The 14,404-nt window shown below is 50.4% G+C and overlaps 1 protein-coding gene across 9 annotated transcripts in view; it reads left to right on the top strand.

The window, feature by feature from the left end:
- DYNC2I1 (dynein 2 intermediate chain 1) overlaps window positions 1-9,675 on the top strand; it is a 52,709-nt gene extending 43,034 nt beyond the window's left edge. For 6 of the 9 annotated variants that reach the window (XM_045086305.1, XM_045086303.1, XM_045086304.1 and 3 more), the window contains 4 exons: window positions 1,743-1,842; window positions 2,023-2,154; window positions 3,599-3,822; window positions 9,300-9,675. In XM_045086305.1, coding sequence (XP_044942240.1) covers window positions 1,743-1,842; window positions 2,023-2,154; window positions 3,599-3,822; window positions 9,300-9,474 — 631 coding nt within the window. In that variant the 3' untranslated portion in view covers window positions 9,475-9,675. Of the gene's footprint in view, window positions 1-1,742; window positions 1,843-2,022; window positions 2,155-3,598; window positions 3,823-4,088; window positions 4,815-5,258; window positions 5,391-5,572; window positions 6,098-9,299 lie in introns of those variants that run through there. The other 3 variants (XM_045086308.1, XM_045086307.1, XM_045086306.1) reach the window with 3 other exon arrangements.
- Window positions 9,676-14,404: the final 4,729 nt, after the last annotated feature.

The raw sequence follows: 14,404 nt of genomic DNA, 5'->3' as shown, positions 1-14,404 counted from the left end.
GAGCTGCCCTGCCCCGGGTGTCCGGCTCCGCGGCCAGCTCTCCCGCACACAAGGTGAGGACCGGGAGCCCGGTGGGAGGGGGCTGGGCCGTGCTGCGTGTGGCCATGACCGGGAGGCCGCCAGCTCCATGGCAGGGATCTCAGACTGGGGAGTCCTCAGCTGACCGGGGACATTTGTGGTCCTGAATGTGGTATGAGGTAGAGAGGCCAGATTCCCAGCTTCTAGCAGAAGGAGCAGCCGTGGGCCCTTTCCTGTACTTGTAACATATGCTTATAACAGAAAAACTAACCATAAACTAAACAGTTTTCCCAGCAAAGACGAGGACAGCCCCTGCTGGGAGCAGAGCTTGCAGTTAGCTCGCAGGCCTCCTTCGTGTGGGGGCTCGGCTGTCGGTGTGGCGGTGCAGGGCTCAGGCCATGCGACCAGCGTGCATCAGGCTTGCGGGACGCTGAGGGCTCGAAATGAGAGCGCCGTGTGGGTTCCTGAGTTCACGGCCGCTTCAGTGAGGAAGAGACCCAGGAAGCCCCACCCCAACCCAGGAGAGACATGGGGACAGGAGACTTGGAACCCCAGGGGACCCCCAAGCTGAGGAGGCGGCCCACTGGTGGACCCCAGGACAGTTTCCTGCTAGGCGGTGCTCGAGGCTGGAGGAGGCCCATCCTTCCTGCGGCGAAGGGGTGTGAGGCTGGGAAGCCAAGCGGGCGACTCCGTCCAGTCTGCTTCGCATGTTGTTCAGGGTAACCTGCGGACGGGGAGGGATGAGCAGGTGACCACCAGAGTCGTGCAGCTCGTCCCTGAGGGTTCACACCGCAGTGCACAGATTTTATAGAGTGAGGGGTATGCAGAGAGGCCTTGTGGTAAGGTCTGAGGGTTTGTGGGCCCCTCCCGCAAGCTAACCCCTAGGTAGATCTCATGGTGCCATCTGGGCCTCAGGAAGGGGAGACCCTACATTGTCTTTTTTTTCCAAAGATTTTATTTATTTGACAGAGATCTCAAGCAGGCAGAGAGGCAGGCAGAGAGAGAGGGGGAAGCAGGCTCCCCGCTGAGCAGAGAGCCTGATGTGGGACTCGATCCCAGGACACTGAGACCATGACCTGAGCCTAAGACAGAAGCTTAACCCACTGAGCCACGCAGTGGCCCCCCTATGTTGTCTTTAACAAATTGGTGGACGGCCAAAGCAAGCCTCCCCCATCCTGGCCTCAGTGGTCCTTTCTTAGGTGTGTATATTACTCCCCAAGGGTCCCAAAACACGTTTCTCCAAGAGAGGACACACACCAGATGGCGTCAGTATTGCCAGCACTCCAACGGGGGTGGGGGGGATGCTCCCACGAGATGGGCTCCCAGCACTCTTAGGGGAAGCAGTTCAGAAAGAAAAATGATAAAAACTCCAAGCCTGAAGCAGCATCTACCACGGCACAACGAATGGGTTCAGCACAACAAGAACTTGGGATAATGGGACAGTCTAAAAGACATTTCTGGAAAGAAACTATCATCTTTCAAATTTACAGTCTGTGGGTGGTTAGATAGATTAGACGTAGCTGAAGAAAGAGTTAGTGAACAGGAGACCAGAGCTGGAGGCCTGCCCAGAGCTTAGGGAACAGGAGAGGGAACAGGAGAAGGAACGGGCATAAAGCAGCGAAGAGCTCTGCTGTCCAGGGACTCGGGCGAGGGGGAGTGTGTGATGTGCTGTCAGCCCGATGGCGTCAAACGGCTCATCCACTCATCTTCACGGTTTCTTTCAGCCTTTCCCATACGTGCTTTGAATTCTGGGGGGCCACGCAAACCCTGAACGTGAAGTTTCTTCCTTCAGACCCTAGTCACTTCATTGTTGGCACAGATGTGGTAAGTAGGGGTTTAAATCTAATTCTGTAATTCATTCTCCTTTCCTGGTTCCTTGGCAGATATCTTCATTAAAGATTAACTTATTTTTTTTAATGATGCTGTGTAATTGTTTCAAGAATAACTGCTTAATCCAACCTGATGCCTGATCCTTTTTATCACCATTGGTCTTCTTATTACCAGGGTCTTATAAGTCATGGCACCAGACAAGATTTGAAAGTATCTCCCAAATTGTACAAACCCCAGCAACCTGGTATGAGACCAGTCAAAGTGAATGTGATTGATTTTTCACCATTTGGAGAACCAGTATTCTTGGTAAGAAAGTTGGTTGTTAAAGCACCATTTCTGTTTGGGCAGCAAAACACCAGCAGTGACCTTGAGGATTCCTTTAAAGTGGGGGCACTTACCAGCTCACTTCAGTGCCAGCAGGCTGCCTGCAGGGAAGGTCCTGTGTGCAGCCCGTGCAGAGCGCTCCACGCCGCTGTGGAATGGATCTGGAAGGCTTTATCTTCGCGTACTTGGGCTTACAGGAACGTTACAGGAACCTGCCTGTCTCTTCTCTTACTTCCGTGGCTCCATCCTCTCTCCCAGGCTGTCTGCGGACGTCCATGCTTCTGGGCAGGCGTGTGTCTGTGCATTTAGGACCTCAAGTGGACACATAGCCATTGACTGTCCTCATTGGGTCACACCCTCTGGGGCTGCCTTACTGCCTCTGCTGCTCAGCCTGTCCTGGGGTCATCCTTCAGGCTGGCTCTGGGGTTTTCCAGCCTCATTCCACGGGCCCTTCTTTGTTTCCTAGTACAGTAAACTCCAGCATCAGCCTTTTCTCCAAGGAGTCATGGCTGTAGTGGGGAGAAGAGTCCTGAGAAACTAAGATCTGGGCAGTGGGAAGTGCTTGCTGGGCAGAACACAGCCTCGATCCCCACTTTGAGCTCTGTCTGCTTATCGTAACCCTGTGCTGGCCCACATCCTTCATGCCAGGGTGACCCTGCTTCCCTGCACCTGCCGGCGGGAAGAGACCTGGCTTCTCTGACCCGTGATGTTTGCTTCTGTGCTCACCCCAGAGTGCACAGAGTGTTTGTGGTGCTAACTCAGGCCTCTGCTCTTTTGGAGGAACCATGTGAAGGATCACATATATCGAGTTAGAAAGGAGTTAGGCTTCTCTAAGCTAAAAATTGGGGCTTTTACTAAACCAGGCAAGGGTGCCTGGGTGGCTCAGTTGGGTGACCGCCTTCGGCTTTGGTCATGAACCCAGGGTCCTGGGATGGAGCCCTGCACTGGGCTCCCTGCTCTGTGGGGCGTCTGCTTCTCTCTCTGCCTGGGCCTGCCACTCTGCCTGGCTATGCTCTTTCTCTCTGTCAAATAAAATAAATTACTAAATAAATAGTAAGCCAGCCAAGTTTTGTTTTATAAAAATCTCAATTCAAGGGGGATATATAACCGTATTATTGGTTCAGGTTTATATAATCTTTCTAAGGAAGTGGGTTATTGATTTCTGTGGAACCGATCGTCACGGCCTGTGGTCGACTTAGCAATATTCCACTTGGTTAAGGATAAACCCCGATTTATATATTTGCTGAATTCATTATTGGCTGTTTGGGGAGGGGAAGGGGGTTCAAAGTGTATCAGGATCTCCAGGGTGAATGCTCAGCTCGGTGATTTGGGAGGACAGAGCCAATGCTCTGACGATGTCCCTCTCTGGTGAGACTGAGTGAAAGGAAGACAGAACGGAGACCAGCAGTGTCCACCCTGTCCCCAGGCCGGCTGCTCAGACGGAAGCCTCCGGTTGCACCAGCTGACCTCCGAGCGCCCTCTCCTTCAGTGGGACTGCAGCACCGACGGCCACGCGGTCACAGGCCTCCACTGGTCCTTGACCAGACCTGCCGTGTTCCTGGCCCAGGATGACACGTCCTGTATTTATGTCTGGGATCTGCTGGAAAGCGACCTGGGTCCTGTAGCCAAACAGCGCATCTCCCCAGACAGGTGAGTCTGATGGTGCCTCCTCATGGGCACTACTTTCTAGAAGCGTCCTTGGGGGCTTACGGGTAAGGTTGCTACAGTTTAAACTGTGGTGGTTCATGTTTAAATTTAAACATTTTTATGTTTACATATATAAGTAATATTTTGAAAACCACTTTGGAATATGCTATTTCATATTTAGTCCAGAATACTCTGTGGACTAAAGAGTTCACACTGTGCTTTTCCCTGTGATTATCATTCTTATTCATTTTTGCACTTCTCTGAGATAGAGTGAGAACGAGAAAGAGCGCACAGGCGGCCGGGGGAGCAGCAGGCGGAGGGAGAAGCTGCGGGGCTCGATCCCAGGACCCTGAGATCATGACCTGAGCCGAAGGCAGAGGCTTCATGACGGAGCCACCCAGGCGCCCCCCTCCCATGATTATCTTCCTGTAAATGAAAGAAGCTTTTTGTGAGGTCCTTAGTCGCATTCCGTTACTAGTCTTTTAAATTCAGTATTTGTCTGAGTGATGTGCAGAGTCTTCCTTTTAGTTTCTGAAAGAGGGTGCCACGTGGGAGTCAGTGATTCACAGCATTTCACAGCAGTGTCACTCCTCTGCCCAAACTGATGTCCCTTCAAACCAGCCCCATGTGCCTCGGCACTGAGTGTGGCGAAACCCATTCATGCGCGTGTGGATGTGCTTTCAATCATCCCGTTTTTGTTGTTTTGTTTAATTGAAAGTTGAAATATGTATCAAGTTTTCACTGTGAAGGGCTCTCTTTGGCCCTGCTTTCTCTCTTTACTTGTTTTCTTTCTTGAGATTTTCTATTTCTTGTCAGTACATTCTCCTGCTGTGAAATGAAGTCTCCCAGCGACCTGGGGGGCCGGGGGCCACTCAGCTGTATCCCACACCCCTTTGTAGAGGAAAGAGAAGGACAAGCGGTGCTCAAAACCAGGGTATGGTTTGACAGACCACGAGGACACAGCAGTAAGACCTGGAAAGGGGCGCCTGGGTGGCTCAGTGGGTTAAGCCTCTGCTTTCGGCTCAGGTCATGATCCCAGGGTCCTGGGATCGAGCCCCACATCGGGCTCCCTGCTCGGCGTGGAGTCTGCTTCTCCCTCTGCCCTGCTTGTGCTCTCACACTACCTCTCTCTCTCTCTAAGAAAAAAAATACCTGAAAAAATTAAGACCTGCATGTATTTACTGCAAGCACTAGGTTCACTTACATTATTCCTTTTTAAAAATTATTATTTTGTCACGTTAGTCACCGTATAGTCCGTCATTACTGTTTGATGTCGTGTTCCAGGATTCATTGTTTGCGTATAACACCCAGAGCTCCGTGCAGTCCGTGCCCTCCTGAGTACCCACCACCGGGCCAGCCCATCCCCCACCCCCTCCCCTCTGAAACCCCCCGTTTGTTCCCCGGATCCACAGTCTCTCATGGTTCATCTCCCCCTCCAGTTGCCTCCCCTTCTCCCGATGTTGTCCGAGCGATCCTTATGCTCCACGTGGAGTGAGACCACATGAAAGTCCTCTTCCTGTCTGACTTACTGCACTCAGCATCGTCTCGTCCCGTCCGTGTCGATGCACATGGTGGGTGTTCATCCTTTCCGATGGCCGCGCACTACTCCGTTGTGTATAGGGACCACATCACACAGCAGTTCAGCGATGTGGCAGGATACAAAATCAGTACACAGTGGTAGTGGTCAGTTGCTTTCTTATACACTAACATGTAACTGTAGAAAGAGAAACTAGAGAATTGATTCCATTCACAGTAGCACCAAAAATCACAAGAACCTGGGAATAAACTTAACCAGAGAGGTAAGACCTGTACTCGAGGAACTACAGAACGCTCATGAAAGAAATCGAAGAAGACACAAAGAGATGGAAAACACTCCTTGCTCATGAATCGAAAGAATAAACATTGTTAAAATGTCCACACTGCCCAGAGCAGTCTATACTTCGAACGCCATCCCAATCAAAATACCAACGGCATTTTTGACAGAGCTGGAACAAACAATCCTAAAATTTGTATGGAACCAGAAAAGACCCCGAATCACCAGGGTAAGGTTGAACAAGAAAACCAAAGCTGGGGCTTCACGTTGCCTGATTTCAAGCCCTGTTACAAAGCTGCGATCACCAAGCAGCATGGTCCTGGCACAAAAACACAGCAGACCGAGGGAACAGAGTAGTCTCCAGAAATGGACCCACTTACATTATTCCAATTATTAAAAAATATATCCTCAAAATCCAGACTGTGGTTCACATAGGAACACAGAATGCACACAGTTTACTCTCCAGAGCTTGTCCGCTACTGAATAAAACAAGTGCGTGGGCGCACCTGCCGTGCGCCGGGCACACTGCGTGCAGTGGGGCGGCGGGGAACCGGCTGCTGGCTCGAGGCCGGGTGGGTCGTAAGCAAAATAAACGAGCCGTCCCACAGCTTGTGACAGGAGAAGTAAACAGGGCGGGCTCGAGTGTGGATTTTCAGTGGGGCAGGGAAGGAAGGTCTTACCGAGGACAGTGCTCCTGCCCCATGCCGTCAGTGCCCGTGTCCGGATCTTGGGAGAGGGCAGGGGAGCTGCCGAGGCAGAGCAGAGAAGGACGTGGAACGTTCCTTCCCCGATGCCTCCCGTCTGGGTAGCGGCAGTGTTAGGTGAGGGAGTCGTATTCCTAGAAAGGGCCCAGTGTTTCTCTGGCCGCAGAGAACAACAGAGCAAGAAACTAAGAGAGTCTAAAAGGCATGAGTTGAGGTAGAAGGAGGAACTGGCCACATTTTGGGTGGATTTTGAACCTGCAGGCTCGTGGTCTGGGAGCAGAAGCAGGCGGGGGGGCGCGTGTGTGGGGAGCAGGTGGGGCTCTGGGCCAGTGTGGAGGTGGGGGCAGCTGCCCACGGAGCCTGGACGGGGCCTTTTCTCCGCCCTCAGCTTGGGTTCCGTCGGGCTCTCAATCCCCAAGACATAGTACCTGCACCGTCCCACACGCACTGGGGCTTTGACCTCTGTCCTCGTGCTTTTCATGGAGCCCCAGCTTGGCGGTGGCCCACGGAGCATGCCGTGTGGCACCTGCGGGAGTCACCGTAGCTGTGCCGCGGAAGCCTCTGCCTTGGTCACCTGCTACTCATGCTTCCAAGCTTGTGGCGACTCCGCTTGGCCTGTGTTTTACGCTAGTCACGGAACGGCAGTGTTGGAGCACCGGGCAGCACTGAGTACTGGGTCAGCACACGGTGTAGTATTAGTGCTTCTCAGGGGTGTGTAACAGCCAGCGGTCATCACGTCCCGTGCCCTCCGCCGCGCCCGTCCCAGGTGAGCCCAGCTCCCCCCATGCCCCCTTCCAGCAGCCTCTGCTCCCTGGAGTCTCTCAGGCTGTGCCTTCCTCTACGACTGTAATTTGTCATGGTTCGCGGGCCGTGGCACTCCAGCGTGTGGGACGTGGGTGGGTGTAGACTGACTAGCCGCAGGGGCTCAGTCTGGTCCCTGTCAGGGTGGCTGTGCTTGTGTCACAGCAGCCTGGGAGCTGGGCATCCAGTGTGCTTATGGGAGGGTGGCACTCAGGCCCTCTGGGGCCACTGTGGGGTTTCTCTGCCACCTGCGACTGCTGATGTCCCCTGGAGGGGCTCAGTGCTCCCGTCCTGTGTCTGTCGTGGACCCCACTGAATCGTGGCCCCTGTGGGGGCTGGTGCTGGTGGCCCTGGTCCTTAGGAGGAGACAGGAGGGGCAGGAGCATTGAGGTCGGTATGAGGCAGGCGTGTGTCAGCCTTCTTGGTGAGTAAAGGTGGGATGAGTGGGTGCCAGAGGCACTTTGAGGGTGCTGGGGACCCCTGACCAAACCAGGCATAGTCAGGGGATCTAGTCGGGCTGCGGGAGATCTCTGGAGGCGACGCCACTGAGGCAGGTCTCAAAGGATAAGTGGGAGTGAACAGAGGAAGACGGGAGACCCCCCCCGAGAGGCTGGCCCTGCGGGTGCCATGGGAGCCGGGAGCTGCGTGGGCCGCGAGCAGACGTGGGCCGCATGTTGCTGAGCATCTGGCAGCAGCCTGTGAGGGAGAGGTGAGCGGCCGGACCCGGTCAGAGAAACTGGTCAGTGAAGGGACTGGGGAGGCAAGGTCGGGGCTGTTGGGCTGGCTCTGGGTTCCTTGCTGGGTACTCGGGGACCATGGCATCCCGGAAATTTATTCCTTACTAATAAGGAAATTTATTCCTTAGTCCCTCTAGGCAGCTAATGGGCTTTTACCAAGTTTATTTTTATTTTATTATTTTTTTAAGATTAGAAAAAAATTTTATTTGACAGAGAGACCGCGAGAGAGGGAACACAAGCAGGGGAGTGGGGGAGGGAGAAGCAGGCTTCCCGCTGAGCAGGGAGCCGGATGCGGGGCTCGATCCCAGGACGCTGGGATCATGACCTGAGCTTACAGCAGATGTCTAACGGCTGAGCCACCCAGGCACCCCTCTTTTACCAAGTTTATTTTTATTTTATTTTATTTATTTATTTTTTTTAAGATTTTATTTATTTATTTGACAGAGAGAAATCACAAGTAGGCAGAGAGAGAGAGAGGAGGAAGCAGGCTCCCTGCTGAGCAGAGAGCCCGATGCGGGACTCGATCCCAGGACCCTGAGATCATGACCTGAGCCGAAGGCAGCGGCTTAACCACTGAGCCACCCAGGCACCCTTTTACCAAGTTTAAATACAAAGTCTATCTTAAGGTCCTCCCAACGTAACTACTGCCGTTCCCAACCACGCCCATGTTCTTCCTTTCCCTGGAGAAAAATAGTTGTTTTTTCTCCTGTTTCGTGTGTGTGTGTGTGTGTGTGTGTGTGTGTGTGTGTTGCTTTGTTTTTCAGAGATGGGATTGATTGGAAAAAAGTACTTTTTTAGCCTTCTGTCTGGTCACCAACCATTCCTACTTGGTGGCCGTGTACTTGGAGAAAGGCCGCATGATCTTTCTGGCTCCTCTCAGTGTCTAAGGATACTTGCTTTCCTGGCTTGCATCCCACAAACTATGTCCCTCACCCTGTTTGCTGCAGCAGATCTCTCCTCAGTTGATGAGACCGTGTTTATCTCCTTGTAACCCTACCTGTCCGAATGGTCTGGCATCGTCTGCCTTTAAAACCCTTCCTCCTCCTCCTGTGAGTCATGATGGGGCTGAGTCGTACCAAAGCTCACCGCAGACTGTTTCCTTAGTGCCTTGTGGAAAAGAGGAACAGGCTGGCCGGGAGGGTCTCCGCTCAGGGCCTGGACCAGGGTGGGACGCACAGGTGTCTTCAGGCCGTGCACATCCGTCGCGACCTGTGACCCTTGTAAGCACTCAGTCTGCAGAAATGTAGAAATGCGTTTTCTAAGCGGTTTCTATAGATCTTTTATGTTTATTTCTGGCCTAACCTTTCTTCTGACTATCACTGAAATTTTTAGAATCTAGCATTTAGTAAATGCTCCTTCCTCGTTCCTTGGAGGATAGATAATCCGGGGACTCATGGTCACACAGCACGTGCTTCTTTCTTTCAGGCTGGCGGTCATGACAGTCATGGGTGAAGCCGAGAAAGCCAACGGCTGCTTCCTGGCCCTGGTGCTGGCCAGAGCCTCTGGCCGCGTGGACGTCCAGTACCTGAAGAGGACGTGGGCAGCCCCCGTGGCAGACGAGCTGAGGAAGCTGCAGCTGCTCCTGCGGGAAGCCCTGTAGGGGGTCTGCAGGAGGGCGCGGTGTGGTCCTGGGGGCAGGGGCGAGGGCTGGGTGTGACCCCCATGGGAGACACGGTGACTCCCGTGTGTATGTACATTGATGTAGAGAGAGGACATGTATTCTGTACGTAACTTATTTACACGAATGTCACCTCTGTGTTCCCAGTAAATAAATCACTATTTTCTGAATGGAAACAACAAACACTTGAGTATATGCTGAACTGGAAATGGTCAAGTCGGTTATGTTCTTCTCTGAGAATATTTCTACTTTTTAGAAGAGCTTTAAAATATTAGCACATTTAGACATGAACAGACATTTCTGCAAAGAAGACATCCAGATGGCGAACAGACACATGAAAAAGTGCTCCATATCACTCGGCATCAGGGAAATACAAATCAAAACCACAATGAGATATCACCTCACACCAGTCAGAATGGCTAAAATCAACAAGTCAGGAAATGACAGATGCTGGCGAGGATGCGGAGAAAGGGGAACCCTCCTACACTGTTGGTGGGAATGCAAGCTGGTGCAGCCACTCTGGAAAACAGCATGGAGGTTCCTCAAAATGTTGAAAATAGAACTGCCCTATGACCCAGCAATTGCACTATTGGGTATTTACCCTAAAGATACAAATGTAGTGGTCCAAAGGGACACATGCACCCGAATGTTTATAGCAGCAATGTCCACAATAGCCAAACTATGGAAAGAACCTAGATGTCCATCAACAGATGAATGGATCAAGAAGATGTGGTATATATACACAATGGAATACTATGCAGCCATCAAAAGAAATGAAATCTTGCCATTTGCGACAACATGGATGGAACTAGAGCGTATCATGCTTAGCGAAATAAGTCAAGCAGAGAAAGACAACTATCATATGATCTCCCTGATATGAGGAAGTGGTGATGCAACATGGAGGCTTAAGTGGGTAGAAGAAGAATAAATGAAACAAGATGGGATTGGGAGGGAGACAAACCATAAGTGACTCTTGATCTCACAAAACAAACTGAGGTTGCCGGGGGGAGGGGGTTTGGGAGAAGGGGGTGGGATTATGGACATTGGGGAGGGTATGTGATTTGGTGAGTGCTGTGAAGTGTGTAATCCTGGTGATTCACAGACCTGTACCCCAGGGGATAAAAATATATGTTTATAAAAAATAAAAAATTTAAAAAAAAAAAAAAAGAAAAAAAAAATATTAGCACATTTGTATTTTAACCACTCTACCATGAAAATGTTCTTTAATGAACAATTTTCTTAGTCCTGCAGGAAAGGACATACTCAGGTATAAATTAAATGGAGTTATGTCATTGAAATGACCTCTGCCAACTGTTTTCTTAAAACTTTCTTGGGCTTCTTTTGGCATTATTTGAATGTCAGACACATTTTACATTATGCTTTAGAATTTTAAAAATGTCTGTATAAAAATAACCCAAGTAAATAAATGCTCTTGAGTTTTGCACTCAGTTATAACAAGAAAGCCCGGGACGGCCTTCTGGCCAGCTCCGTGTCCCCTGGACAGTGATGGCTGAGGATGGTCAGTGAGGGCCTGGGGGAGCTTCGGTCTCTTGGGCCACACTTAGCAACAGGGAGATGTCACTGCAGAAGCAGAGCATCTTTTACATGGAAGGTAAAAAGGAACATTCCGGAGCGTGTCACCTGTGTGAACTGTGTGTGTCTGACTTGTTCAGCTGGTGTCTGCCTCCTTCACTGGACCAGGAGCTCTGTGGGCAGAGATGTGTCTCTTTTCTCAACATCGTCTCTGAGGGCTGTGTGTCTGCCTCGCACACAGTAGGTGCTCAACCAATGGTGAAAGAAGGAAGAACGGAATGTGTGGCCGCTGAGTGAGTTGGCTGTGTGGCTGTCACTAACACAGAGCCAGGTCCTGTCAGAACGCTGCATTTCGTGACTGGTTGTGGGGACTGTAATTCTGGAAACAGGCTAATCTCCTCGGCCCCTCATCTACTGCCCCCAGCCCTTAGGTGTGAAGTTTGTCCTAAACTGGAATTGAGGGGAGTGACCTCCAGCAACCTGCAGGATAAGACAGCATCAAGCTAGCAGCCATACTGGCTCTTCTAAACCCCATAGAGGCTCAGGAAGACACAGGAGGAGCAAGGCCTGGCCACCAAAACCTCACCCACTGATTAGGAGCAACTTCTAGATGTGAGATCGTTGGACTCCGCTGAAGAGTGCCAGTAATACCTAGAGATTGAGGTCCTCCCACTGGACCTGTGTCTTGGACACAAGACTTGACTGCAATCCCCACTGCCCCGTGCTCCGCGGGCACTGCTTCTCCCTTCGGTGGACATTGCTGCTTTCAGACAAAGCTCCCTCATGCCCACCATCAGCACCTCCTTCCTGCCATCCACTTCAAGACCCCAATACCGGGAAATACCAAGAGGGAGAGAAGTGCCAAAATATAGTTTTGCCAAAATTATCTTTGAGGACATGTGGGGAATAGAAGGTCCTGCTGGCAGTCCTTACTGGGGAAGCCAATTTTGGGGGTTTTGCTCTTTGAAGAGCTTGTTTAGAGTGTCTAGCAGACACCAAGAACAGAAGAGGAGTTCCCATCTGAGTCTGGGGTCTGCACCAGAAAGAGTCTGCTTTGGGCTAGAGGTGTGCACAGCTCTTATCCCAGCGTCTAGAAGGAGAAGGTCCCACTGAACTCTGCTCATTGGCAACCAGAGTATGGACATTGGTGCTCTTTGAAGGAGGAGTAGACCAAGAGTGATGAATGTAGTGCCATGAAATGTATTATTTGGCAGATGAAAGATGATCCTGAGGACCCAGAAAGGGAATAGACATCTGGAGACACTTGGCCAGAGGAAGAAAAACAGCAGCAGCAAACAACAACAAAATGGTCGGCTATGATGAGAAATGGCTTCCCTGGAAAGGAATAGAAAGCCAAGGAGAAAACAGGTTCAACATTAAATACTAGAGAAAATGTGTAAAATAAGAGTTAAAATCCACACTGAAGGTGACAAATGGGTCTTTTCCGTAAGGGAGAATGGGTCAGCGATGTCCAGACTTGAGGGGTTTCTCAGGATGCAGAGGGAAAAATTGATGAAAATAGTGAAACACCGGCGGTCCGAAGTGGGGGTCACAGTGTTTCCACGGATGAGCAACGGAGAGGAGGAGCCCGGACAGTTGTGGGAGAGCTTCCCGAGGCGATAAAAGAGCGGGTGTGCGTGTGGGAAGGCTCACCGGGAGGCCGTCCACAGACGCAACAAGGTGAGCTTTGCCTAAGACGTCAGTGTGCTTTCAGAGTCACGTAAACGTTTCTGTTTTTCCTCTTGTTTTCCCTTCTCTCTAGTTAACTGAGCATTTTGTATGATTCCATTTTACGTCTGCTGACTTAGCACTCAAACACCTCTTTCAAAAAGTTGTTGGTGATTGCCCTGGGGCTGACAGCAGAAGTCTCCGTTGAGCCAGAGTCTGTCTCCGGATGGTCTCGTACCCCCCGTGCGCGGTGTAAGTTGACGGACTTCCCTCCCTCCTCTCCTCCTGTGTGCATCTGCTTGTGTGTCTCTTCCCATGTGCTGATGTTCACACATGAGAGAGCGAGCGCGCGTGAACATCTCAAGCAGAGGAGCCGGATGCAGGGCTCAATCTCATGACCCTGAAATCATTACCCGAGTGGAAACCAAGAGTTGAATGCACCGATTGAACCACCCAGGCACCCCTCTCCTCTTAAGAAATGCATCTTAACTCAGTATAGCATTCTGGGCTGAGAGTTTTCCTTCAGCACATCAAAGATGTCCTTCCATTGTCAGCCAGGTTTCTGAAGAGAAGGTGCCTAGATTTTCATCTTCGCCCCTGTGTACAATATATATGTCTCTTCCCTGGCTTGTTTTAGGCTTTTCTCTTGGACTTTTTACCAACAATTTGATTACGATATGTGGGTTTCTTGTTCCCCTCCCCTGCTTTAAAAAAGTTATCTTACTTGGTGTTCTCTGAACTTCTTGGATCTTCTTGGATCTTCTGTTGGTTTCTGTCATTAATTTTGGAAAATTCTCAGCCGTTATTTCCTCAAGTATTTCTTTCCCTATTCTCTGCTTCCTTCAGAGTCCGGTGATGTGTGCATTAGACTGTTTGATATTATCTCAAGGCTCCTGGATAATGTGTTCTGCCTTTCTTTCCTCTTTCTGTTTCTGTTTCAGTTTGGGTAATTTCTCTTGACCTGTCTTCAGGTTCATTTATTCTTTCCTTCCTGTGTTGAATCTAAGGATGAACCTACTGAAGGCATTCTTTTTCTGCTATTATGGTTTTCTTTTCTAGCATTTACATTTAGTTAATTCTTCATAGTATTCATTTCTCTGCTGAAATTACCCACCTAATCCTGTATGCTGTCTGCCTCTTCCACTATACCCTTTAATGTGTTAACCATATTATTTTAGGTTCCCTGCAAATTATCCAGTTAGTTCAACATCACTGTCCTATTTTTTTTTAAGATTTTTTATTTTTATTTATTTGTTTGTTTGTTTGTTTGTTTTTTATTTGAAAGAAGAGGGGCAGAGGGAGAGGAAGAAGCAGGTTCCTCACTGAGCAGAAAACCTGATAAGAGGCTCCATCCCAGCATCCTGCGATCATGACCTGAGCTGAAGGCAAATGCTTAACCAGCTGAGCCCCCGAGGCTCCCCTCGCTATGGTATCCATGGTTCTGATGGTGGTTTCATCTTTTAGGAGTATGTTGCATTTTTTCTTACTTTTGTGTAGGCTTCTTGTTTTTTGTTGAAAGTTGCTTATCTGGTATAGGGCAGTGGAGACTCAGACCTGGAAATGACTGGCCGCCTCCTACCAGGCCTTTCATGAAGGGCTTGAGTCACTCTATCAGGGCTTGGGGTGTGTTTGAGATTTGCTGTTGCTCCAGATTTCTCTCACTGATCCTTTGGGTCTTTGTTGGGGGGCGGCCGTGGTGCTCATCTTCATT

The sequence above is a fragment of the Mustela putorius genome, unplaced genomic scaffold (assembly GCF_011764305.1).
Source record: "Mustela putorius furo isolate JIRA1106 unplaced genomic scaffold, ASM1176430v1.1 tig00000929_pilon_pilon_pilon, whole genome shotgun sequence".
NCBI lineage: Eukaryota > Metazoa > Chordata > Mammalia > Carnivora > Mustelidae > Mustela > Mustela putorius.
Note: the sequence above shows the minus strand (reverse complement) of the source record. Positions and strands in the feature narration are given on the sequence as shown.